The 27,983-nt window shown below is 42.6% G+C and overlaps 2 protein-coding genes and 1 non-coding gene across 4 annotated transcripts in view; 1 reads left to right on the top strand and 2 right to left on the bottom strand.

Moving 5' to 3' along the window:
* Window positions 1-856: 856 nt before the first annotated feature.
* LOC109901862 (phosphatidylinositide phosphatase SAC1-B-like) lies at window positions 857-15,724 on the bottom strand. Its single transcript, XM_031787044.1, has 18 exons — window positions 15,666-15,724; window positions 14,983-15,080; window positions 14,175-14,249; window positions 13,926-14,053; window positions 13,129-13,278; window positions 12,863-12,922; window positions 12,715-12,748; window positions 11,770-11,871; window positions 9,520-9,692; window positions 9,212-9,360; window positions 8,922-9,020; window positions 8,622-8,760; window positions 7,765-7,834; window positions 7,503-7,575; window positions 6,975-7,068; window positions 6,765-6,857; window positions 6,573-6,630; window positions 857-6,310 (listed from the first exon to the last, which is right to left on the bottom strand). Exons 1-18 carry the CDS (start codon window positions 15,692-15,694, stop codon window positions 6,174-6,176), a joined length of 1,761 nt encoding a protein of 586 aa, XP_031642904.1. The 5' UTR covers window positions 15,695-15,724; the 3' UTR covers window positions 857-6,173.
* A 227-nt stretch (window positions 15,725-15,951) lies between these two features.
* On the top strand, window positions 15,952-16,024 carry trnar-acg (transfer RNA arginine (anticodon ACG)). The gene has a single exon. It is a non-coding gene; the product is annotated as a tRNA-Arg (tRNA).
* Window positions 16,025-16,776: 752 nt separating this feature from the next.
* LOC109901679 (LIM domain-containing protein 1-like) overlaps window positions 16,777-27,983 on the bottom strand; it is a 33,113-nt gene continuing 21,906 nt past the window's right edge. For both annotated transcript variants that reach the window (XM_031787042.1, XM_031787043.1), the window contains 6 exons: window positions 27,592-27,659; window positions 26,851-26,913; window positions 26,108-26,238; window positions 23,635-23,686; window positions 19,798-19,866; window positions 16,777-18,836 (listed from right to left, as the gene is read on the bottom strand). In XM_031787042.1, the coding sequence (XP_031642902.1) occupies window positions 18,693-18,836; window positions 19,798-19,866; window positions 23,635-23,686; window positions 26,108-26,238; window positions 26,851-26,913; window positions 27,592-27,659 (527 nt within the window). In that variant the 3' untranslated portion in view covers window positions 16,777-18,692. The remainder of the gene's footprint in view (window positions 18,837-19,797; window positions 19,867-23,634; window positions 23,687-26,107; window positions 26,239-26,850; window positions 26,914-27,591; window positions 27,660-27,983) is intronic.

The raw sequence follows: 27,983 nt of genomic DNA, 5'->3' as shown, positions 1-27,983 counted from the left end.
ATGGTGAGAATAACAGCAAGAGCTGTACTGCTGTCCTACAAACTAAAGTATACACTTTTTGTGTGCCAGCACTAGTACTGGTGGTTGCCGCTTTGCAGTACTATGCCACCTAGGGAAGAACTGTCAAGAAAATCGTTTTGAATAATGATATACTCATTAAGGGCAGTTGTGAATATACTGTAGTTGATTCTGTTGGAACATTCAGCCCTATTGACAGAACTGAGTCATATTTATTCACCTAAAGCATCATTTCATTGGACCTTTCTGTTTTTTGGATCTTTGCATTCTGTGTAGGTCTATGGCACCTGGTGTCCCTGATAGGCCCTGACCTGGGTAGGGCTCAACGGACATGTGTGTGGGGTTAGACAAGAACAGGCATATACAGTCACAATCTTAGAGATTGGGCCAACTGCAACCCCTATTGACCGCCGTATTACAGTGAGGTGATCCATTAATATAGGCTAAGATCACCCACACAGCTGATCTCAATGATTTTAAAATTGCCACCGCTCCAAAGCCCCATTTAAAGCTTACCTGATGCTAAAATGCGTCCTTTGTCCTGATCTTGTCCATATTCTGATTGTGCCCACATTTTTAGACAGGTGTAGATGATTAAAAGACTCATTGTGATCCTAACCACCTCTGGAGGTAGTCAGGCACGGATTGTCTGGATATCTTTACAAGTGTAGACAGATCTGGACAGAGAAACCACTTAAATAATCATTATCCCGCCCTCTAAAATCATTGACTTATGACATCAATGTATGTTTTAAAATAAATGTAAAAAATTATGAAAGAATAGTATACATATATTTGGATACAGGGAGGGACCATGAAAAATTGTGCAGACAGTGGATGGATAAGAGACACATTTTAATACCATGTGAAGACAGATTACTGAAAATGTAGGCACACTCAGAATGTGCATAAGATCAGGAGACAGGAATAAACCAGGTATAAACAGGGCTCAAAAACCATTTCTTCCAAAACATTTTAGCTCTAAAACTAACCTTGGTATACAGTGCATTCAGAAAGGATTCAGACCCCTTCCCTTTTTCCACATTTTGTTACATTACAGCATTATTCTAAAATGATTAAATAAATACATTTTTCCCCCTCATCAATCTGCACACATCACCCCATAATGACAAAGCGAAAACAGCTTTTTAGAAATGTTTTCAAATGGATTAAAAATTAAAAATCAGAAATACCCTATCGTTATTTCTTCCACAATGTTCACTCTAAAACAAACCTTAATATAGATGATAGGTATTACAGCTAAAGCAGGCTGGACATGCACGTCCTCAAACTATAGTATGAACATCTAGTTCCAAAATCCATCGTTGTATGCAAAAATCCCCCTCACGGCATGACTGATCTTGGCATGTCAACTCCTTAATCTCCTCCTTGAGGATAATTTCATTGAAAATATTAGGTATAGAGAGAGATGTAGGCCGACTGTATGACACCAGGACAATGGATATAATGAGGAGTTCTGTTATAAAGCTGATAGGTTGTCATATCTTCAACCCTGTAGAATGACCATTACTCTTCAAAAAGGCAAAACAGCATATCCAAGTGAATCAAGGATGCTGATGAGAAGTGATCCTATTAGATGTTATGAGGAACATAAAAGCCTTACATAGTGCATCAATGTTCGGAAAAGAAACCGGACAATGATTAACCATTATCTAATAAAGAATACACTTGCTAAAATGGACTGCTACACACAAACTACCCCTTAAAGGAAGGAAGCACATTGCTTCTTATTACTTTACCAATAGTATGCTCCATATTGTCACTTAAAACTTAACTAAACCAGAAAACACTATGGACAATAAATAGGCTACATTTCATGTCAAATAACCATTTTTATAGAACAATATTAGGAAATGGAACAGAAAGACTGATGATACATTTATTACACAATTCTTGAACACAACGATGTTTAAAGTGACAAAAAAACACAATGATAACAAATGAATATCCTGGAAAATATCTGCCCCAAAATAAATCCTCAAACAAAAACATGTGACAATAATATAGGCCTATAAAACACTTAAAACTGTGATCCAGCTTGTTTTCTTCATACTGCCTTGAGTCAACAGTAGCAACCCATTTTCATTGGTAAAGCAGTCAAACCAAAAAGATGTGTAAAACCGCTCAAACATGACTCAGCTTAAATATCAGTCATTTGTATTGATCATTTTGCGCATCATTCTTACAAGCATACAATGCTTTGTGATTACATTAAATTGTATCTAGGCTTACATGGCATCTAAATCATCTGTTTAAAAACACAGATCAGCAAGAGACACTATGCTGGCTGATTCTTGAATTTGATAGGCTTATGGCTGATAATGCACTGTTGTCCCATTGGCATGGCAGCCGATGTGTACCTTGGGTTATGCTTTATCATAGTAACCATACACCAATGTATTATTGGACCACTACATTTAAAGTTATAGGACATACATACTCTCTCATTGTCATTTTGCACCACTACAGTTGAAGTGGAAAGACACATAAGCGGCAATATAATCAATTGAATATTAAAAATATGACATACTTTTTTCTTAACATTCTCAGATCAGCAGGTGCCACTCTGGCAGCAGGTAAGGTAAGTGTGATCCTGTAATGATTATGTACACTATACACCAGGGTTGGGCTCAATTTAATTTCAATTCAGGAGGTAAACTGACATTCCCATTCCAATTAAACATGTTCTCAATGAGAATGTTGTGAATTGGAACTTAATTCCTGAATTGACTGAATTCAAATGGAATTGGACCCAATCCTGCTAGTAAACACCCCATCTCTTATAAAGAAGCAGAATTTGACTTGGGGCTAGTGCTACAGAACAGCCAATAATCAAAGGATAAATAATATAGAGAAAGATTGTGTAAGAGAGAGCAACAGTTCACATTCCCATCCAGAGACACACTAAAACACTTAGAAATCGTCATAGAGGACAAGTGGCATTTAAAATCGCCAATGTCCCATGAGACTTTGTTTAAAATGCCCAGTTCAGTCAAAAACTAGATTTTCCCGTGTTTTATATACACTGCTCAAAAAAATAAAAGGTAACACTTAAACAACACAATGTAACTCCAAGTCAATCACACTTCTGTGAAATCAAACTGTCCACTGAGGAAGCAACACTGATTCACAATAAATTTCACATGCTGTTGTGCAAATGGAATAGACAACAGGTTGAAATTATAGGCAATTAGCAAGACACCCCAAATAAAGGAGTGGTTCTGCAGGTGGTAACCACAGACCACTTCTCAGTTCCTATGCTTCCTGGCTGATGTTTTGGTCACTTTTGAATGCTGGCGGTGCTTTCACTCTAGTGGTAGCATGAGACGGAGTCTACAACCCACACAAGTGGCTCAGGTAGTGCAGCTCATCCAGGATGGCACATCAATGCAAGCTGTGGCAAGAAGGTTTGCTGTGTCTGTCAGCGTAGTGTCCAGACCATGGAGGCGCTACCAGGAGACAGGCCAGTACATCAGGAGATGTGAAGGAGGCCGGAGGAGGGCAACAACCCAGCAGCAGGACCGCTACCTCCGCCTTTGTGCAAGGAGGAGCAGGAGGAGCACTGCCAGAGCCTGCAAAATGACCTCCAGCAGGCCATAAATGTGCATGTGTCTGCTCAAACGGTCAGAAACAGACTCCATGAGGGTGGTATGAGGGCCCGACATCCACAGGTAGGGGTTGTGCTTACAGCCCAACACCGTGCAGGACGTTTGGCATTTGCCAGAGAACACCAAGATTGGCAAATTCGCCACTGGCGCCCTGTGCTCTTCACAGATGAAAGCAGGTTCACACTGAGCACGTGACAGACGTGACAGAGTCTGGAGACGCCGTGGAGAACGTTCTGCTGCCTGCAACATCCTCCAGCATGACCGGTTTGGCAGTGGGTCAGTCATGGTGTGGGGTGGCATTTCTTTGGGGGGCCGAGCAGCCCTCCATGTGCTCGCCAGAGGTAGCCTGACTGCCATTAGGTACCGAGATGAGATCCTCAGACCCCTTGTGAGACCATATGCTGGTGCGGTTGGCCCTGGGTTCCTCCTAATGCAAGACAATGCTAGACCTCATGTGGCTGGACTATGTCAGCAGTTCCTGCAAGAGGAAGGCATTGATGCTATTGACTGGCCCGCCCGTTCCCCAGACCTGAATCTAATTGAGCACATCTGGGACATAATGTCTCGCTCCATCCACCAACGCCACGTTGCACTACAGACTGTCCAGGAATTGGCAGGTGCTTTAGTCCAGGTCTGGGAGGAGATCCCTCAGGAGACCATCCACCACCTCATCAGGAGCATGCCCAGGCGTTGTAAGGAGGTCATAGAGGCACGTGGAAGCCACACACACTACTGAGCCTCATTTTGACTTGTTTTAAGGACATTACATCAAAGTTGGATCAGCCTGTAGTGTGGTTTTCCACTTTAATTTTGAGTGTCACTCCAAATCCAGACCTCCATGGGTTGATAAATTTGATTTCCATTGATAATTTTTGTGTGATTTTGTTGTCAGCACATTCAACTATGTAAAGAAAAAAGTATGTAATGAGAATATTTCATTCATTCAGATCTAGGATGTGTTATTTTAGTGTTCCCTTTATTTTTTTGAGCAGTGTACATTTCCAGGTTGGAAATAATACTGTGAAAATTATAATGCTCTTAGTATTTTAAAAGACCGCCTGAAATTTCAGGCTGTTTTGGTGGGATGGAGTTTTGACCTGCTGGTGTAATCACCAGACGGTACAAATTTGTTAAAAGATGAATAACAAAGATTTCCAAACATCTCTGCCAATAACAGCTAGTTCAGTTTCCCCCTCCCCCAAAACCATTCCCAGACAATCCTAGACAACCATTTGAATTGAAAACAATAAGTTACTTAATTGTTACCCAGAAATGACTTGATATTGAGATAGAAATGGCTGCATTGGACCATTAAATCCATGCTTCATTATTAGCCTAGGTCTGGGCCTCACAGTCTACTGGTCAAAGACAGATCCTACTCACTGTAGTATATAGTTTGATGCTCTCTCACACCTTTTGGTTGTTAGAAACTAATGAGGATTTGTCTTTCCAGCTGTTTCATAAAGCTTTCCATACCTGGGAAGACTTGACAGCCAGACATACCACACAGACAAACATCCCTCTCGTCACATCTCAGAGCAATCCTCATGTGAAACGCTTAGTTTCTGTGCACTCAGGAGTGCAGTGAGTGAGAATAGTATGGGCAGTTATGGCATTAATGGTGATGGGACACCATAACTAAAGTTCCCTATTGAAACAGTTCAGCCCATTCTCTCCCCAACTATTGGCTAGCTAGAACATTCTCTCAACAACCACTGGCCAGCTAGCACGTTCTCTTCCTGCCTATTGACCAGCTAGAACATTCTCTCAACAACCACTGGCCAGCTAGCACATTCTCTCAACAACCACTGGCCAGCTAGCACGTTCTCTTCCTGCCTATTGAGCAGCTAGAACATTCTCTCAACAACCACTGGCCAGCTAGCACATTCTCTCCATGACTATTGGTGACCTAGTTTTGGGATCATGGCTTGGGCTGGGCCGACAGACAGCCACTGGCACCCAATAGGTCAGCTATCACACTAAGACACTACCTTCAGATCGACCACTAAGGGGCAATGACACTGAAACAATATGGCAACCAACAGAGCAAATATGACATGATGTAGCTAGGTGACAAATCAACAAAAAAGCAAGATATTTTTTTTAAGTAGTTCCCTTGGCTAGGTTGCTATGGCAACAACAGCAGTGCCCGTTCATATGCATTCCGTGCAGCGGAGTAACTGTGTTACCGTAGTGGGGTATTGTATCATAAAATCTGACAGTTTTCAGCTTATACAGTCAGTCTATGGACAAGGTTAGGGATCTTCCCCAGCCCAAACAATGTGCTTAGTGGTGTGGACAGCAGCAGGCCAGTGCAGAGCGAGTCCCTGTATGCTTCACAGCCCTACATCATACACCTGGCCTTTCTCTCACCCCACCCTCCTCTTCCTCTTCCTCATGCCATTGGCTCAGTAATCAGTACAGGCTCCAGGCCCGCTGATCCTGAGGGTACGATGATGAAGAAGAGTGGGATGAAGAGGAAGAGGAGAAGTCTGTGGGGCGTAGCCGCTTTCCACACGCACACATTCAGTCCATCTTCTCCTTCTGGACCAGCTTGGGCGAGTCTACAAACTCCCGACCGTTGAAGAGGATGACGCCGGCCGTCACAAAGCTAGCTGTGCCCCAGAACAGCACATACGCCAGGGTCTCCGTCCACGTGTCACCTGAGGGGGGGGTGGGGGGGGGGCGACATGGAGGGTGACTACAGGTAATAACTAGGTACCGAAAAAGTACTCATTGATAGCACATACTTGCCTAGTCAATACCAGTGGAAACAGTGTTGTAAAACGAAGTACGGCAAAATGTGTTTATGGGACCAAATCCGAACTTGAGATCGGTGCAGGTGTAAGTAGAATTTTCAAACAAATTCCATGCCCCTATTAGGATTCAATGCAGAATTGACAAGGGAGTCCACTGCGGTCTTACCAGCCATGAGGAGGCAGATGATACACATGGAGAATGCCACAACCATGATAATGGGCAACTAGAGGGGGAGAGGGGAAACAGGAGTTAAATAACATAACGAAATCTCAATCTACCACCTGTGACTGAAACCAACACATATTGTAGCCAATCAGTACACATAGCAGTGATCAGGCCTAGCCAATCCGATCTCACCGTGAGGAACTTCCAGTCTTTGGTCTCATGAAGGGGTGTGGTCATGTCTGCCTCATCAATGGAATAGTTACCCAGGAACAGATCAATAGAGTCCTGATGATCAGGAGAGATGTCTCAATTATCAGTTACCACACACGTCAAGCATTTTTCATTAGTCACATTTACAAAAACATGACTAATAACTGGCACACATGCACAGTAGACACACACCTGTCTGAAGCCATCTGAGAAGTTGTTCTTGTAGTATCTGATCATGGAGTTCCATCCATCCATCACCAGCCCCCATTGTGTCCTCTTCCCTGTTCTGAGACATGAGCAACTCTTCAGTCATCCTTGTCATAATCTCTCACACACACTACAAATAATCATCGATGTCATCCTCCACCCTTTCCTGAGCACGCTCTTACTCAAGAGTTGTCTTCCTGGTTATAACAAAGGTCACTAGCAAAACATCCTACTCCTTCCTCCCTGTTCTAAGGGCACCAGTCCATTCAATACTCATCACCAAAACCAGTACAATGTTTTTATGTAGTTCATAGCCAATAATGCATGGCCAACTTCATAGGTGTGTGGGGTGTGACTGACAGTGGGATGGTACTGTGCCAGCAGAAAGACAACTAGTTCTCTGTCATTATATAAATGGACAAGTTCTATTAGAATCCATGAAGAGAGCCAGTCCTGTGCCTTAGTTTGCTAATCACCAGATTAGGAAGAAACACGCGAACCCCTCTCTCTCACCTTGTGAAGTCCGTCTTCAAGGCCCCTGTGCCAGCATACTGCTTGGCACACGCATTGGCATTGTCTGCCCACGCTGCAGCGGGCAAGTGTGAGAGAGGAAAAGGGGGGTGGAAGAAAGAAAACAGATTTAGTGAGTGGAAAGAGGGGAGGATTTCAATCATGTTAATAAACCGTAGTGTTGGAATAATCTCATAAGGAAGACAATGCTGTGTTCGTGCTGGCAGAGGGGTAGGAAAGTGTGCAGATTTCAGCTGAGGATCACCATTTTTGTAGATCTTCTCGAAGTCGGACTGATCTTCAATCCTCTGGCCCATGTGGAGAACTCCCAGTCGCTGCAGATAAACAAAGATGTGTGGTGAGATACTGCAGTGGCCTGACCACAGGGGGCAAGGAGGAACCCAGATGGTCGCCATCAGATTCAGCACTGTTGTTTACCCGAAAGACCTTAATGCAACTGCACCTTCATCACCCTGTGGGTCAACCAGCAGCCTAACTACTACACTATTAATACATGTTTCAATGACAATTTAACCCACAGTGCTAAAACAGTTGAATAAAACACAATGGTACCTGAAGTATTTAATGTACCTGGGTGAGATGAGACCTGACCTTTTCACAGCCCACATAGGGTCAGATAACTAAAACAGCCCACAGTCAAAGTCCACAGAGACAGCAGCTTTAGTCAGAGGCCTTCAACATAGAGTTTGGATTTTCCAGTCTCAGTTTTGTCAGTTTGTTGCTCATTTGCAAATGTGGGTCAAGTGAGTCGAAGAAGTTGTGAAACGCATGACTTTGTCAAGTCAAAGGTCTGTTAGGTCAAAATGGACGAGCTCCTCCTGAAATGTAGTTTGCCATTAAGATTTTTTACCATTGCTTTTACAGAATGTAAAAGGGGAGGCTAGGTCTACACCTTTGATGATCAGTAAAACTCTGGAACAGAGAGGAACATGACATTGCTCATTATGTCAAAGACAGATAGTATGTCTAGATGTGGTGGAAGTGTTTAGATGGATGTAGTAAGAGTGTGTGTGTGATATATATATATATATATATATATATATATATCTATAAAATGGACATGTCTAGTCAGTGTGGGCGTGTCTGGTTGGTGGTTCCCACCTCCAGCTGTGACTGCAGTGAGCGTCGTGCCAGCAGACTCTGGATGACGTTGGTACGGTCCAAACAGTCCATGCAGTTACTGCGGAACATCCCTTCCTGTTGCACCAGAACGTTCCCATCCACATCAACCAAGAAGTACCTGACCAACCAATCAAACAATTTGATTCCTATTTGATTTTACAATAACATTTGTCACAAAACAAATCAGCAAACCACAGAGAGATGAACACCCCCACCCCAAAAAAAACTAAATACACAAAGACAGAATGACATGGCCGGCCATGCAGACTAAATACCTACCCATACTCATCCTGCATCTCTGTCACCATATCGACTAAGATCTGCAGGCGATGCCACCTCATCCGACTGCATTCCTTGTGGAAGTCAAACGCTATGTACCTAGAGGTGCACGGTACAGGGAGAAAAGTTATGTAAAATCCAATTAAATCATTTTCTGTAAGGGGTTATTTCAAGTTCCATGGCTTTAGACAGAATGTTCACCTCTAAAAAAATAAATACATGAATGACGTTAGAAGAAGACGGGCATAGTGGGATCAGAATGAATGATGGGGAAAAGCTATAGTCCTTACTTGACCATGCCGTTGCCCAAGCTGGACACCATTTTGTCAAAGGCCTGTTCCAATTGCTTCTCTGAGCCTTTCTGGTCAATCAGATTTAAAATCACTTGCTTTCCATAAATGATGATCTGCGAGTCAAAATGCCTTTGGAAGCCATCCAGCTGTGAAAGCAGGACAATAAAAGGTAAGAAAGGCTTTAGAACTCAGTAATAGTAATCCTCAATATCATATACCTCTACTGTAATTAAATGACTTGTACTGTAAATTAAAATGTTTGAACATGAAATAAAAAAATATGAATATTGTAACAGGTAGCTTACATGGTCAATGGTTTTGCTGATCTGAGGTTTTGGTTTGTACTTGAGGTTGGGTCGTTGGGACCAGTAGAAGGGGATGGAGCCTCGGGTCTGTACGAATGAGGCCTTGCCCCCGCTGTACTGGACAATCTGCTCCGTCTCCACAAAGTTAGCTGCATGACCCTCTGAGTCAATGCCTGATGGACCAAACAGACATTATGTAATGGTCCGTCTGAACGAGGAGTGTTTGACAGTAAAACTATAAAGTGGAGAGGACAATATTATCTGCAAATGGCTGGTGTGTGTGCAGGGTGTTGTTCCAACCCAGCTGTAAAACACCTGATTCCACGAATCAATATATTGATTGAAGACCCAGCTAGCATATAACGTTCTGAGAACCATGTTTCTTAGAGCTTGGTGAGAGTGTGGTTGTCCTATGATTATTTTGCAAAAAACCTTCCCACAACTTTCCGGAAATGGTGCAGGATAGTTCATTACTATGAAAATTCTCAGCACATTTAAGGAAGGAGAAAAAAAGGGGGGAGGGAGTATTTACTTGGTATTTCATTACCTTAACAGAACATTTCCTAAAAGTTCAAACATGGTTACATTGAATTTCAATGTTTGTAATGTTCTCCAAGTGGTTTGACATTGGGAATAATTCTAATTATAAACTCAAATGAACAACTTTGTATTTGTTAGAAAAATATATGGCATGCTAGCTCCATCCTGGTGGCGCAGTGGACTAATTCCATGGATCGAGAACAGAAGAGCATAGGTTTGGATCTTACCTATGCCATGCCACAATTTTTTTTTAAGAAACATGCCTAAGCATATGAATTTCCACGTGTCCTATCTGTGCACAAAACAGTTAACCCAAACTAAGATAGCAGTGTTAAGTCCAATTGAAACTTTTGCTCAGAACGTTAATAAAACCTAACAGAAAAACTTTCAGGGAACCATAGTAAAACATTCTCAGAACCTCCCTGCAAACAAAAAAAATGTATGTTGACAGCTTTGCACAGCCTTGTCATTCTCTCAACCAGCTTTATGAGGTAGTTACCTGGAATGCATTTCAATTAACAGGTGTGCCTTGTTAAAAGTTCATTTGTGGAATTTCTTTCCTTCTTAATGCGTTTGAGCCAATCAGTTGTGTTGTGACAAGGTAGGGGTGGTATACAGAAGATGGACTTGGTATTTTACCAAATAGGGCTATGTCATGGCAAGAACAGCTCAAATAAGCAAAGAGAAACGAAAGTCCATCAATAATTTAAGACATGAAGATCTTAATGCGGAAAACTAAGAACTTTGAACGTTTCTTCAAGTGTAGTCGCCAAAACCAGCAAGCGCTATGATGAAATTGGCTCTCATGAGGACCGCCACAGGAAAGTAAGACCCAGACTTAACTTTGCTGCAATGGACATTAGACCAGTAGAAATCTGTCTTTTGGTCTGATGAGTCCCTATTTCAGATTTTTGGTTCCAACCGCTGTGTCTATGTGACGCAGAGTAGGTGAACGGATAATCTCTGCATGTGTGGGCCCCACCGTGAAGCATGGAGGAGGAGGTGTGATGGTGCGGGAGTGCTTTGTTGGTGACACATGATTTATTTAGAATTCAAGGTCACACTTAACCAGCATGGCTACCACAGCATTCTGCAGCGATACACCATCCCATCTGGTTTGCGCCTAGTGGGACTATCATTTTTTTTTTTAACAGGACAATGACCCAATACACCTCCAGGCTGTGTAAGAGCTAGTTGACTAAGGAGAGTGATGGAGAGTGATGGAGTGCTGCATCAGATGATCTGGCCTCCACAATCACCCGACCTCAACCCAATTGAGATGGTTTGGACCGCAGAGTGAAGGAAAAGCAGCCAACAAGTGCTCAGCATATGTGGGCACTCCTTCAAGACTGTTGGAAAAGCATTCCTCATGAAGCTGGTTGAGAGAATGCCAAGAGTGTGCAAAGCTGTCATCAAGGCAAAGGGTGGCTACTTTTAAGAATCAAAATTTTATTTTGATTTGTTTAACACTTTTTTGATTACTACATGATTCCATTTCATACTTTTGATGTCTTCACTATTATTCTACAAGGAAAACCCCTTGAAAGAGTAGGCGTGTCCAAACTTTTGACTGGTACTGTATGTATTACTGTTTGGCTGGAACAAAACCCCCTGCACCCACACCGGTCCACTGTGGAAAAGATTGTCCGTCATCCCTGCTCTAGTCAGAAAGCTCCAGTTAGACGTGCTGGTGGATGTGGAGTCAGTCACCTCTGACGTAGTAACGTACTCCAGCCCTGAAGCAGCTCCGCCTGGAGATGATGTTCCAGTCAAAGATCTTCCCATTGATGCAGCAGGACTTCATAATGATGACTGGACAACACATGGTTAGGGGTAACACGTTCTAAACCTTTAAAGCCTAACTTTACCTCCTAAATTCAACCTTTCTCTGACCTCCTTTTCAGAAAATGTTTTGGAGTGTTGTGATGTTTATCATATTATGTCAATGGATTCACTTTCCTTGTCTGTAAATACAATACCCCTAATTTCCCAATTATAATATGAATCTCTAGCTCCCCCTTGTGGCTAAAGGAGCAAACTGCAAGTTCACTTCTATTGATATTTATTTAGCTTTATTTAACTAGGCAAGTCAGTTAAGAACAAATTCTTATTTTCAATGACGGCCTAGGAACAGTGGGTTAACTGCCTGTTCAGGGGCAGAACGACAGATTTGTACCTTGTCAGCTCGGGGGTTTGAATTTGCAACCTTCCGGTTGCTAGTCCAACGCTCGAATCACTAGGCTACCCTGCCGACCATATACATGGTCTATGCTTTTCTCAGGGAAAAGAATGACAAGACTAATCCAGAGAAATGGGGGAATCACGAGCTGGTTTACATCCAGTCATTCAGACCGCTAAACCCCATGCAAAATATGGAGGTGAAAATGACCATGTGATCTAGTGTGTTGTGCACACATGCAACTGTTCACAGAGGGTAGATTTCACACTATTTACAGATTACAGGGTTTAAACTACAATGCTGTTTAACAGTTCAGTCATTATAAACAACCGCCCTGTGAATGACATATCTCACATGGGCAATATCTGTTGTCTTACACAGGAAGTGGTAATGAGGTCTTCCTGTTTATGAGAATTGAAGAGTGGGAAAAGTCTTAATCTGGAGTTGGTAACAAAAAAACAAACCTGAAAGGATACAGCCGTGGACAACTGGGAAAGCAAACCTGTGCAGCTGTCAAGAGAAGAACAGAGACAATGCAGTTTAGAATGATCATAAGATCTGTACTGGAACATATTCATTCTATATTTACCACAAGTGGTTAACATGTGTCAGTTCTGTCCTTACCTCTGGCTGTGGCATGAATTCTCTCAACAGGTGACCATTCCACACAAACCGCTGATCTGCCTAAAAAAAAGAGGGCAAGAACACAACACATCTTTATCATTCCATTCGACTTGTTTCCACATGCCCTGCATAGGAAATGTCTGCATCTGTACAGGACACAAGTACAAACACATTACTTGTGTTTTCATGAATGTATCTCCAAATGGAAACATGTTTTTACATTATTTTCCTCCCTCACATACATATATATCCCCTCATTCTCTCACCCTTTCCAGCAGGCTCATCTCCTGGAACTCAGGGCTGGTGTTGGCAAGTCTCTGCAGAGTGTGGGTCAGGTCGTAGTCTGTAGCAAAGTAGAAGCCGTCTGTGAGCAGAACACTGTTGATCATGGACAGGAAGGCTTTGTTGTCCTGCATCTGATGAGGTCAGAGGTCAAAGATAGGTCAGGTGGCAGGTTGAACAAGGAAAGCAGAGGGGTCAAAGGTGAGAGGTCAGGAAGCTGGTTAACCAAGGAAAGCACAGAGGTCAAAGGTGAGAGGTCAGGAGGAAGGTTGAAGAAGGAAAGCAAAACAGAAGTTAGGTGGAATGATGGTTAGAAAGTATCGGATGACCACTATCCTAAAATAATATATACAAGGAATCTAAACTTATATACTATAAATAACATCTCCTCCACCAGTACTGTAACTAGAGGCCAACATAGAGATGCTCACTAATAGAGAAACACAGAGTGTTCTTGTAACAGCTACATGATGACACCATCTGAATGCAGTACTTGTTCTGTCTGTGAGAAGGGGTCTCTTTCTCTTTGCCCTTCACATACACTTGACTGTCTACAGACACACTGTCTGCCGTGGACCGGCTCCATAGCCAATTCAACACAGGGCATCTATGTCAGCGCAGATGCCTAGCATCCTCTGTCCAATATAATGCATTCGTATTGGTCAGGCTAGGGTTTGACAGGTCAGCATCCACATCAAAACAACCCACCATCATTAACATGCTGAGCTTGGGTGCTCGTGGTTGTGGGCTGGCACTGGGGCCCCAACTCACACCTCCCTACCTGGTTGTCTGTCAGGTGCAGCACAGTCTTCTTGTAAGAGATAACGTCAAAGTCCATAGCCTTCCACACAGCATGGCCCAACAGGTCACCCACCTTTTTCTTCTTTGTGACAACGATGAGGTACGTGCCTGGGGAGGGTAGGCAGAGGGGCACAGGTAAAGTAAACACTCACCCTGTTAAGAACATTTGTGTGTACACAGGTAAAGTCTTCTCAATGGATCATTTTACAGAGTGCAAGATTGAACCTACCTGCCACCAGACGGATAGTTCCCATGATCCCACATATTGGCCTGGTGACCGCATGGGGAGGAATGTCTTTCCTCACTAGAGAGACAAAGACAAATAATCATCATTTTTTAAAACATTTGAGTAATTTTAGCAGACACGCTTATCTTGAGTGACTTACGGTAGTGAGTGCAGACATTTTCATACTTGTTTTGTACTGGTCTCCCATGGGAATCAAACCCACAACTCTGCCATTGCACAGTGCTCTACCAACTGAGCCACATCATTTTTTCATTGCCTTTATGATCACAAACCACCATTCGCTTATCTTTCAGTTCGCTGCAGCTAGTGACTGGAACGAGCTGCAACAAACACTCAAACTGGACAGTTTTATCTCAGTCTCTTCATTCAAAGACTCAATCATGGACACTCTTACTGACAGTTGTGGCTGCATTGCGTGGTGTATTGTTGTCTCAACCTTCTTGCCCTTTGTGCTGTTGTCTGTGCCCAACAATGTTTGTACCGTTTTGTGCTGCTGCCGTGTTGTTACCATGTCGTTGTCATGTTGCTACCATGCTGTGTTGTCGTCTTAGGTCTCTCTTTATGTAGTGTTGCGTTTATCTCTCGTCGTGATGTGTTTTGTCCTATTATTAATCCCAGCCCTCTTCCCCGCAGGAGGCCTTTTGGTAGGCCATCATTGTAAATAAGAATCTGTTCTTAAACGGACTTTCCTAGTTAAATAAAAAAATATATACAATGGACTTGGTCGGCATAAGACAGTATCATGCCATGATGATATAACACACACACAAACACAGCCTACTCAACATACCGGTGAGGATCATTTCTGTGGACACCCTGTCAATGGACAGTACATCATTGGAGCCGTCATCACAAGCCTCAATGTAAAACTTCTCTGGGGTAGTGTGCCTATGGGGGGGGGGGGGGGGGGGGGGCACAGAGGAGGGAGATACAAAATCAGTGCCCTTGGTAGACGAACATTTGGCATGGTGACGCCTTATACAAAGGGAAAACATTGGCTTGATTTGGCAAACGCTCAACTTAGTTAATGGCTAACGTCACCACAAGCTAGCTCACACATACTAGCTCCTCACTAGCTGGCTCAATAGGCTAACTAACGTTAACAGCTAAGCTAACTATTTTTTAGCTAGCTGCTTCATCAACAAGATCGATTGAATTCTACCACTCAATTAAATCGAAAGGCAGATGGCTAAATAAGTACTGTTACGGACAACACAACTACACATCCTTGACATGACTGTAAACTAACGTTAGCTACAATACTGTAAACTGAAACAAATCCCGCATACGAATGACTGCAGCCTGTAATTGCTGTTGAACGTTAGCTAACTAGTTTATCATCTGCTAGCTAGCTCTAGACGTACACCTACGGCAATTTTCTCTCATCAAAATATGGCAACGTTTTCAGAAAAGTTGTACTAGCTAGCTTCTGAATATAAAAGACTGAAAACTATATATATTTTCAAGACTTACAGGTTGAATTTCTCGTAGGCGGTCGCCATCTTTAGAGGTCTGACCTAGTGACGTGTCAATGAATGTGCACATTGTATATTATGGCTGGACCGGAGTTCGCGTCCAGGGTCAAACATTTAGCGTCGTAGTACATTTGCAAACTATGATAAAGTATAGGCAGCAACTTATTATGTATCACACACAAATACATAATTTGAACAAAGTTACAGTTTAATAATCGCACTATGACTCTACAAATCAGATCGTGATAACTTTATAAAGTAATAGTTCCTGTATCATTTTCAGCGGGCTAGTGGCGCAATGGATAACGCGTCTGACTACGGATCAGAAGATTCTAGGTTCGACTCCTGGCTAGCTCGTTCCTTTTTTCTCTCCGGATATCCTCTGATATTTTTTATCCGAAAATGAACCTATAGGTTGTTTGTTGTCATGATGAAGGAAGATATTATTCTTTGTTTCGATGGTATCATGACTTGTTTGATTGAGTTCGACTCTTGGCTGACTGATCTTCTGATTCAGAACTTTTCGTCGCCTAGGGACTACTGCATATTTGATTCTGCCCTGCCGCGAGTTTGTTGAAAAAACATCGCTGTCTGGTCTGACGTTACTGCTCATATTAAGGTTGATCAAACTTTTTCTATTCTATATGTTTTTGTGAGTCCTAATAGCCTCAAAGGGACAATCAGCAGTTGACATATCCATACATTAATGCTCTGTACCCATTGATTCTTGAAGAATATCATTTATATTCTTCAAGAATCAATGGGAATCAATCAATGTATATAACTGTCGTACCCCATCAGAACCAAAAATATAAGCTTGTATTACTCAATGTTTTTAAAAACAAAGTAAATGTTAATAAAAACCTATTTTGCAACCGTAGCTATGTCTATGAATATGAGAGGGATTACATTTCTCCAGCCCAATCCCTCAATTTTTTTACTGAAACAGTGGTGGGGAACGCTTTGTTGTCGTTGCAACTGCTGATTGGCCCTTTAAGGCTGCATTTATTTGGATTATCCTAAATACCTGTGTACCACAGCTGTGCAAAAGCTTTCGTTGTATACAGGCTAGGCTACTTGTTCATGAAGAAGAGACAGACAATTTGACAATCTATTACAATGCATTTATTTTTGTTAAATATTTGATATGGACATCTCTCAAATCATTTTTAAATACAGTAAACGACTGGAATACTTCACATACTTTGAACATATGATTAATGACCATGGGATTTTTTTCAAACAAGGATAAATATAAGAAATCATGAACTATGATAGACTAAGCCTACTGAAACTTAATCATTTAGAGTAACTTTTTTTGTCACTACAAACCAAAATGGGTTATCAGGGGTTGTTCATAGATATTGAATTCAGGGGTTTATTGGAATAGAATAAACCTAGTTATCTATTTTCTTAGGTGGTAATTGTGTGCAGGGATTTTGGAAACATTGTTGACCCAGAAATAACTGCCATATTTGGGTTAATAATCTAATAGAAGTTAACACTACGGGGGTGTCCTCGGATGGGTCCACAGTGTCTCCTGACCCCTCCTGTCTCAGCCTCCAGTATTTATGCTGCAGTAGTTTATGTGTCGGGGGGCTAGGGTCAGTTTGTTATATCTGGAGTACTTCTCCTGTCCTATTCGGTGTCCTGTGTGAATCTAAGTGTGCGTTCTCTAATTCTCTCCTTCTCTCTTTCTTTCTCTCTCTCGGAGGACCTGAGCCCTAGGACCATGCCCCAGGATTACCTGACATGATGACTCCTTGCTGTCCCCAGTCCACCTGGCCGTGCTGCTGCTCCAGTTTCAACTGTTCTGCCTTCTTATTATTCGAACATGCTGGTCATTTATGAACATTTGAACATCTTGGCCATGTTCTGTTATAATCTCCACCCGGCACAGCCAGAAGAGGACTGGCCACCCCACATAGCTTGGTTCCTCTCTAGGTTTCTTCCTAGGTTTTGGCCTTTCTAGGGAGTTTTTCCTAGCCACCGTGCTTCTACACCTGCATTGCTTGCTGTTTGGGGTTTTAGGCTGGGTTTCTGTACAGCACTTTGAGATATCAGCTGATGTACGAAGGGCTATATAAATACATTTGATTTGATTTGATTTAGAAAGTATATTCTATGAGTGGTGTGTGACAGAGGACAGTGGGAATATTAGCCCAGTATCAGTGTTGGGAACAGAACATCCAGGGTTCATTTAACAATAGAAATGTAATACTAATACAACATGATTCCCACTGACATGGAATAATACAGGACCATGTACAGTTTGTGTATTAAATTGCTAACTTAGTCTTTCTAGACACTACCTGCATATAAGCTACAATGAGTAATGAAGGTATTTCACGTAAAAAAATGTAATGGAAACGCACCTTCATAACCCACACACGGAGACATACAACAAAACTGGGCAATTGCTCTATTCAGCTATGCAAACTATGTCTACTGTATCAGTATCTACAAACACATTGATTCAAACTGAGCAACTGAAATTGGTGGCACACAAAGGGGAAAATGAAGATCAGGATATTTACACAAGCACATGAAATGCATATTTATTTACACACAATGCACCTAATTGAGACTATAAATTGTATTGTTATAATTCCATGCTTAATTGTTTTGGTATCAGTCATTAAAATACAACTGTGCTTTGGCATTGGTATTTAAATATATATGTATTTAAAAAATATTTCCAGAGTATTAACATTTGTGTCAGATGAAAGTTCAACACTTTACAACTAATAAACATTGTCTTCAATAGAGAAATAGATTTTTTCATAAAAAAATTATAACAGGTCAATCTCATTTACACGCACACTCCCACACACGCAATCAATCAATCAACCAATCGCACAATTAACCCTAACAGAGACCTAACTTACATCAGAGATGTACAGTAAAGGCATACATTATCATTCAAACCATTATAGACAGATTTTTTGGGGCAGATTGGTTGTGGTTGGTTATTGGCAGTTAGTTCAGAGGGCCACCTGGTGGCACCATGCACTAGATCCTAAAACTAGAACTGGTGCTGGTAGGAGGCAGCGGTGGGTGAGGCGCAGCCTGGCTCGATGTGCTTCAGGTGACAGGCGTGGCAGAGGAGGTGGCCATCCAGCGGGTAGCAGCGGTGCCCCTCCTCGTCGTTCAGCTCCATCTGACAGTCCTACAGACCAACACAGAGGGATGAGGAAGATAAAAGGGAAAAGCCTATAAAATAAATTGAATAACACTTGAACATTACCCCAAAAGGTGATTGTGATTCCATCTATGGAATCTTAACTGCAAAATATGCATTAAAAACGCTGGTTTAAAATACACATTTGTCTATATTCCAGAGGCATAGCTATCTATACCAGCAAGGTGAATTGTGGGCCATTCTCTCCTCCAATGTAAACATCTTTGAGAAGAACAGAACCTTGTCAAAGGCGAAAGAACTTGAAGGTATTCTTAAATCCTCTTGAATTGCCCAGCAGGCTTGACAGACTAAATACTGTATGAGAAGGACATTGGGTGTCCTCTTGTCCTCTTTCCACTCCTATTAATTGTTTAACTAGCTTCCACAGTGGTGCTATTCAGAGAGAGAGATCCACAAAAGCTCTCGTCTCCACTCGGCTTACTGGTGTTTGTTTTCAAGTGCTCTCCGAACTCCATAAGTCAATCAAATGCTGTTGAGGCGGGAGTCAGGAGAAGAGGCACTTGAGGAGAATCATCAGACAGTGTTGACGAGCGAAGCAAATTAACATGTGCTTGAGCTCCTCTTTCTAGCTCGCAATTAGTACCAAGACTGTAATTAAGCACTGGGACCACCTTGTCTATGATCTGTGTGCAGTAAATAGCTTTCCAGAATCTCTCTAACGTTTATTTTAAAAGACTAAATGATGACTGAAATATGGAGTTCTTGATATGATGAGAAGGCTGACATATGGTATAGGATCTACCCCCTGGCATTTAAGCACATTCATGTGGAGAAGTAACGAGGCATTTTATAGTGGATATACTTACTAAGATGACAGCTTTAACATTTAGTATGGTCACCAACAACACAGAACATCCAGTCTCTACAAGGATATAGGGAAAACAACAAGGAAATAGAAAAGGGAATTTGTATCTTAATGTTTACCCACTTCACAGTGATAGCACTCCACGTGGTAGTCTTTATCCATGGATACCACTCGGATGGTTTCATCAGAGCCCTGTGGAGAGAAACAGACAGCCTTTTCAGTGTCCACTGAACCCGAGTAGCTATCAGTATAGGCTGGATCCATTCATTTAAACAGTTAAACATGGCATGCATGGCCTGGACAACTCTCCATTTTTTCCTGCAGCCAATGTCAGGTATGGAGAAATATGTGACAGGTGGCTCTGTTCAGTGGAGTTTTAAAATTATATATAAAACATTTAGACATTTAGCAGCCTCTCTTAGCCAGAGCGATTGACAGTTAGTGCATCTTAAGATAGTTGAGCCCATAGTGATCCAATTAAATGATTCTATGGCTGTGACAACCACTTATCACAGTCATAGTATGTACATTTTTCATCAGTAGTTATCAGCAAAGTTGTTTTGTCTGTTGGTTTATGGACAAAACCGTAAGTAGATGTTGGCAGTAACAGAGTGCATTCAATTCAGTGCACTTTTCATCTTCTGCAGGTGCAGGTGACAGAGGGAAATGCATCAGCCAATCAGAGTCCTGTAACCAAAGAGATCCTATTCAAATGGGATTCTATAGGTCGTTATCAACAAAACGTTACAATAAGGTGCCGAACGTTCGATTTGCCTGCTGGGGGGCAAGGAGACCCCTAGCTCCACTAAAACAATTGACAACTACATGCTGTTTTTAAGGGCTTGTTAAATGTTAAAACTATTTGGTTTAAAATACCATCACCTTGAAGAGCATAGTTCAGAACTACACAGTTCAGATTACTCCACATGTAGCTCTGTCATCAGAGTTATACAGCAAGTAACTGCATGCTTGTCATGATCAGTAAACATCAATTGATCATGTTTTTCAGATTCGTGAGGGTAGCCGATCCATTTGGCATGTAGCTAGCATGTTAGCTAACTTCACGCGGTAGGCCTACGTTGGTTGGAGACAAAAGTACATACGGTCAACTTAGCACCATGTTTAACCAACGGTACAAAGTTTCTACCGGTAGCTTGCAAAGTAAGCCATTATCAGATAACAATGGGCTTACATCGGCAAATGCGCCCTTCTGCTGCTTGACAGGCAGAGCCCACAAAGGATGGTGAAGTGAACCTAAAAAAACACTCAAACTAATCAGGTGTAGTTCACTTATAATTCAATTATCAAATTAATGGTGGCCAATATTGAGAGATATCGTGGGGCTACCGTCCTTGCCTTATTGTGACGTTTTATTGATAACAACTTAGATGTAATTCTATGCCTCTAATAGCATGTATTATGATGTCACAACACCAAAATGATGGAATCCATCAGTGACATAATCACAACAATGACAGAAGTCAACACTTAAATGATGGATTGACCACCACTAACTTGAGCTCTCCACCTTCAGAGAGGACTGTTGAGATCCTTAGATAGCCAACAGTACGTTTTTACATGCTGAGCATCCATTGATAAAAATATTCCTTTGCGTTATAGGCCTCTGTCCATTGCCTTTTCATTTAGCCTGATTCTTTTTCAGCTACAGTTAGCCGTGATTGCTAACAGGTACAGTAAACTAATTACTGCTGATATATCAACCAGCAGGCAAGCTACTTAGGCTTTGTTCTGACATCCATATGTGTCCTTTTACTTCCAACTTTTACAAACTACAACATTTGAAATAGGCCTAAAAATAGGCCAAAATTGGCAAGAAGGTAGTTGTGTAGAAACTTGTTCTTTGGCCAACACCAGAATTCTGGACAGTACTGTGAACCTTCACCTGTTTTCTCAGGTGAAGGTTCACAGTACTGTCCAGAATTCTGGTGTTGGCCAAAGAACACATTTCTACACAACATATGGCTAACGAACAGTTAGCTTCTGACAGACAGTCTGGGTTCAGCCTACTACAGCTTCAGAGGGCAGGTACTACAGCTGGAATGTTCCATATTTATCAGACTTTCACCAATTATTACCGTCATCACACAAGCTATTCATCATGGACATGTGGTTACATACCATTGTTATGTGATAATAAAGTAAGGCTTGTTAGAACTGACATTATAATATAATTAACTATTCAGCTAACTGACATCTTATATTCTATATCAGCCAGACACACTCAGCAGGAGGGTACATGGAAGATTTTCAGCTATCAACTCATTTAAAACCAGTTACACACATTAAATAAAAGCTATTATAAACTCTCCCCCTTGTACTGCACTGTGGTCCCTTCTACAAACCACCTGCTAGTAGGCATGAATTTATCTGGCCTTTTTCATGACAAAGTACATGCACGTCCAACACAAACTGCCCCCCTATTCTGAATTCTACCCTTATAGCCTCAGTGAGGAGGGGCAACATTCCTGTCGAGTCAACTCTAATTTTGGACATTTTTTTAAGAGGGAGGGATAACGTTTAGGGCAACAGTCATGCACTGGGTGAGGCGTAGGCTGCAGTGCCTGCATCTGAACCACACACCAAAATAGGCAAACAACACCCCTCCCAAAACCACCCCACGTAGGCCTACACACAGAGGTCTCCAATAGAAGCCCAGCCCTGAATCTACACCTCAGTGGATGGTGTCCTAGTAGGGCCTCTGTTTCAAATAGCGCTCTTTCAGATACATTAATAGTTCTATTGAGCCTGAATGGAGTGCAAGATCCTATGGGTTTGCTCTTTTGGGACTTTTCCATTGGTTCCATTGCGCCAGCTCAATCAAGCACTAAATAAATAAATAAAATGTTGGGGGGGGGGGGGGTCTGCTGACCTGCGTGTAACTATGGCAGCCATTACAACAAGAGATGTTCCCAGGTCTGTTATCAGGTTGATTTATTGTTACAGCCCAGACCTTAGACTGAGTAAATAGCTGTGAAAATTGATGTCTTCCTGAATCCTGACTGCAGCTTGCTTGGCTCAGGAGAGAGTGAGACTTCAGAGACGAGTTCCAAATGATTAAAGAGGGAAAGCTGATCATCATGCCTGAGATCCCTTTCAAGTCCCTCTACATCCAAACAGTTGCTTAAAGGGATACCTGCTCATATGCAATATGTTAAAACACAGCACACCCCTTCCTCCTCCTTCTCTTGCACTAGAGCCTGACCTAGGATAATAGCATGCATCGTTTCCTACTGCCTCAGTAGGATACTTGATCGTTTCCTACTGCCTCAGTAGGATACTTGATCGTTTCCTACTGCCTCAGTAGGATACTTGATCGTTTCCTATTGCCTCAGTAGGATACTTGATCGTTTCCTACTGCCTCAGTAAGATACTTGATCGTTTCCAACTGCCTCAGTAAGATTCTTGATCGTTTCCTACTGCCTCAGTAGGATTCTTGATCGTTTTCTACTGCCTCAGTAGGGTACTTGATCGTTTTCTACTGCCTCAGTAGGATTCTTTATGTTTGCTACTGCCTCAATAGGACACTTAATCGTTTGCTATGCCAGAGGAACTCTCTCCTCACATCTGGCTCCTGTCTCAGGTTCAACACTGGGGTTGGTTATCAATCTTTACCCTGAGGGAATCAGGTCAGAGGTTGCAATGTGACTGTCTATATTGACATGGGATGGGAGTGGAAGTGTTTGCATCGTAAACCATAATATATGCCTGAACATTTTGATTATCATTCATCATTACTGCGGACAGGAGTTCTTCCTGTTGAAATCACTTTGCAGACAGGAACCATTCCAGGCCCTGTTCATTATACTAGTAGTCAACCGATCAATTTGGTATTTTGTCATACATGACATGCAGATGATCAGAAAAACACCTATTTTATGGCTACATACATGTAAGTCCTTAGGCTATTACTTGAAGATGTTGTGTTCAAAGAGAGCTTACCTCTGAAGGCAGAATGGGCTGGTTACATGCTGCACATTTGGGGGCCAAGACCCTGAGAAAACGAGGGAACAACGAAGATACATCAATTGGTAGAAATAATAACAGTTTCAGACTGAAAATATATGTCTGGTTTATACTGGTTCCCTACAGAAAGACCACCAGGCTTAATATAGATACAGCACTTGTATCTGTTACTCTTTTTTCAGGTTAATACTTCTAACACTTCTTCTCTTTCACCAGTTCCCCCGTTGCCCATTCTCTTCTCCTTTGCCCATTCTCTCCCCCGTTGCCCATTCTCTCCCCCGTTGCCCATTCTCTCCTCCTTTGCCCATTCTCTCCTCCTTTGCCCATTCTCTCCTCCTTTGCCCATTCTCTCCCCCGTTGCCCATTCTCTCCCCCGTTGCCCATTCTCTCCCCCATTGCCCATTCTCTCCTCCTTACCCCCTTCTCTCCTCCTTTCCCCCTTCTCTCCTCCTTTCCTCCTCTCTCCCCTTCAGTGTGTGTGTGCATGAGAGCGTTGAGACTGCTAAGGAGAGGTGGTGAATCTCCAGGGCTGATTCAACCAATCCAGAAAAATACATTAATTATTTCCCCACACACACAGACACACACACACCGTGTGCAGCTGGCTGGCACCTGAATGTCTGAGTCTGTAAAACAAAGGCCCTCTCAGTGTAGTGGGCATGACTAGGTCTGATTGAGAAACCACACACATTTCTTGTCCTAGATATATGCGTAATAGGGTATCCGTATTAAATTCCTGTTTTTCCTGGACTCTGCGCAGTATTTATAAGAGTATTATTGTGTTAATAGCCCAGCGTAACGCCACTGACTTGAATTGCGTTAAAGGGATAGTTCAGCCAAATTACAAAAGTACACATGGTTTCCTTATCCTGTAAGCAGTCTATGGATAAGGTATAACAGCAATCCATGCTTTTCTTTAGTTTCTTTGGCACTGTTTCCACATGCTAAAGTTTTAGCATTTGTGTCACAAATCAAGTCATGGGACCAATATTAGCATTTGTGTCACAAATCAAGTCATGGGACCAATATTAGCATTTGTGTCACAAATCAAGTCATGGGACCAATATTAGCATTTTTGTCATATTGTGTTCAAAGCATCTATAAGTGACTTTGTTGAGGATGCTGGTTCGAATCCCCGAGCCTGGAATCGAACCAGGATCTGTAGTGATGCCTCTAGCACTGAGATGCAGTAGCTTAGACCACTGTGCCACTCGGGAGCCAAATGATGATTTGGACATGATGCATGAAAAATGCTAATATCGGTTTCATGACTTCAATGGGATTGGTGCCAGAAATGCTAAAATGTTAGCATGTGGAAACAGTGACAGGGAAACTAAACCAAAGCATTTTTATTTAACCTTTATTTAACTCTGCAAGTCAGTTAAGAACTAATTCTTATTTACAATGAAGTCCTACCAAAAGGCAAAAGGCTTCCTGCGGGGACGGGGGCTTGACACACATCACAACAAGAGGGACAACACAACACTACATAAAGAGAGACCTAAGACAACAACATAGCAAGGAAGCAACACATGACAACACAACATGGTAGCAGCATAAAACATGGTACACACATTATTGGGCACAGACAACAGCACAAAGGGTAAGAAGGTAGAAACAACAATACATCACGTAAAGCAGCCACAACTGTCAGTATGAGTGTCCATGATTGAGTCTTTGAATGAAGAGATTGAAATAAAACTGTCCAGTTTGAGTGTTTGTTGCAGCTCGTTCCAGTCGCTAGCTGCAGCTAACTGAAAAGAGGAGGGACCCAGGGATGTGTGTGCTTTGGGGACCTTTAACAGAATGTGACTGGCAGAACGGGTGTTGTATGTGGACGATGAGGGCAGCAGTAGATATCTCAGATAGGGGGGAGTGAGGCCTAAGAGGGTTTGAGCATTGATTGATGTCATACCTTGTCAATAGACTGCCTATAGGTTAAGGAAACCAATGTGTAATTTTGTAATTTGGGGGAACTATCCCTTTAATCAAAGCAACAGTATGCTAGTGAATGAATGCTAGTGACGATTAATCATGAATAGGCGGACAAAGACATCTGGTGGCTTCAGTACAGTGAGCTCTGATTGCTCTAACATAAGGCCCATGGCTCTTACTTTCCCCATGGTTCTGTCAGTATAGTGGGCTGTTGCCCTGGTCAGGCCTGGCCGGCTGCTGTGGATTCCATTGTGACCAGATTCCTGATTCAGTGTGTTTGTTGTGCTTGGCTGAGGTGACCCCATGCTGCTACTCCCTTTGCTCTTCCACAGGAGACTCATCCCTTCCTACCTAACATCTCTCTCCCCCTTCCTCTCCACATGGCAAAAACCTGATCCTGCTGGAACTGCCGCTGACTTCTGTTATAGCAACATGACTTCTGGCCGTATTGTTAGCGCCAGTTAAACTAATATGTTTATGTTTTGCAGTGTTCATAACGGTTGTACCCACATACCTGTGGTAGTCTTTGACACAGTAAATCTTGTTCTCTGTGTCCACAGTGAAGGGCACTCCGTCCAGACTGTCGTTACAGATGACACAACGGAAACAGCCAGGGTGGTAGGACTTCCCAAGGGCCTGCAGGATCTATAGAGGTGGAGGGGGGAGAGATAGAAAGGGAGGGGAGAGCGAGAGAGAAAGAGAAGGGGAGAGAGAAAGAGAGAGGGTGGATGGAGAGACAGAAAGAGAGAAGGGGAGACGTAGAGAGGGACAGAGAGAGAAGGGAATAGAGAGAGCAAGAGAAGGAGAGTGAAAGAGAGAGAGAATTTCAATGCTTTATCATATCTAACAAGTAGTGGATCGCTGATCACTCATCCACAGAGCATAGAGTTGACTGTCTTACAGTGAGTTAGTAGCTGAGGGAAGCAGTGTGTTGGAGAGAGAGACAGTGATAATAGGAAAACAGATCTCTCCCCCCCTGCTACAGCTCTGTATGGTTAACATGTGTAAAGCCATGTCATGGTAAATCCTTAATGTGTTACAACACCTGCTGATGACTATCGGACTTGGGTTTTTACATTCTCTCCTTGTGTCTTGGTTTTACCCTAGTGTGTGTGTGTGTGTGCCTGTGTCCTCAAACCACCACTTCCTCCTAAGCTTTCTCCAGATGTGCGCACAGGAAGTTCTCTGCAGGAGGAGTGACTCCATGTTTCTGCTGCTCAACACACTGATGGAGGGCACACTCACTCACTCACTCACCATATCCATGATCAGATGTCCGCATGCGTTACACTTGTCTGCAGACTGCTGGAATCCAGAATACTGGAACAGGCAGAGGAGAGGGGAGGACAGTGAGGTTACGGCTGCTACATCATCTCATAGGAAACTGCTGGCATCTTAGACTGACTCTTAGTCTTCTTCTCATATGAGCCCAGTCCACCTCATATGATACATGGGGGAATTCTCCCACATCAACTTAATGTTTAATTAGGGATAAACACAACCATGTCCAGAAATAGTCCTCTAATACCAGGCGAGATAAGTTAGACTCATTAGCAGCACATAGACAGTAGGACAACTGATTGAATCGACTAGTAACAGACAAACTGTAATGTAATGGAGCGTGTTGTTGTGACAGGGCAGCTGAGGTAAACATGGGTCCTCCTGCTCGTTCTTCTTTATACAAGGTGTCATTGTGCAAAGCCCAGGGGTGTATGCCTCTAAAACATGGATAAGTACTAGCTCCAGTTACCCGACCTCCCCCTCCCTAATGCTCCTACAGGAGTAAACTGATCCAGAAACTCTTAGAAACTTGAACCTGGGCCACAAGGTGAAGAAATCAAATGTAAACTATAATCTGGAGTCCAGAGGTCCCGGTCACATATAGTCACTGTAGCACACGGTGGAAGACACATATCTGCTGTCAGAAAGATAATACCCTATTCACATACTGCTAAACTATGCAGGGTTCTAGATACTGTATCCAGATGGACTACTTACCAGAAAGTCCTCTTCACAGAACACCTTCCCACCGACGTAGTAAAATGCTTTCCCCCGTAGCCTTCTGCCTGGGACGAAGAACAGAGATGGGCTTTTAGAGTATAAACTTAACTGAAACAACACTGAACAGTTTGGGCTGGGCCCAACCATGAGACCCATTTGTCTGACCATAATTAGACCAAACATTACTTTTACTAAATTGCAGCAGATCACACAGGAGGCATCTGGGAGTATTCGGGGGGGTGTATGATCTCCATATGAAATCCTAGCCTGGTCTCAGATCTATTTGACAGCACAAACTGATCTGGGACCAGGCTAATGAGCCCTATGCATCTCCCCTAAGTCACACCAGAAGAATGCCCAGAAGCGCTGTGGTAACTTATTTCAGCTCA

The sequence above is a fragment of the Oncorhynchus kisutch genome, linkage group LG13, assembly GCF_002021735.2.
Source record: "Oncorhynchus kisutch isolate 150728-3 linkage group LG13, Okis_V2, whole genome shotgun sequence".
NCBI classification, from domain to species: domain Eukaryota; kingdom Metazoa; phylum Chordata; class Actinopteri; order Salmoniformes; family Salmonidae; genus Oncorhynchus; species Oncorhynchus kisutch.
This window is presented reverse-complemented; position numbering and strand designations above follow the sequence as displayed.

Coding starts and splice junctions, on each gene's coding strand:
- LOC109901862 (XM_031787044.1), bottom strand. CDS start 15,694: ATGGCGACCGCCTACGAGAAATTCAACCT. Junction 14,250..14,982: donor CACAGAAATGATCCTCACCG/GTATGTTGAGTA, acceptor TTGTCTCTCTAG/TGAGGAAAGACATTCCTCCC. Junction 13,279..13,925: donor TGCACCTGACAGACAACCAG/GTAGGGAGGTGT, acceptor TGACCTCATCAG/ATGCAGGACAACAAAGCCTT.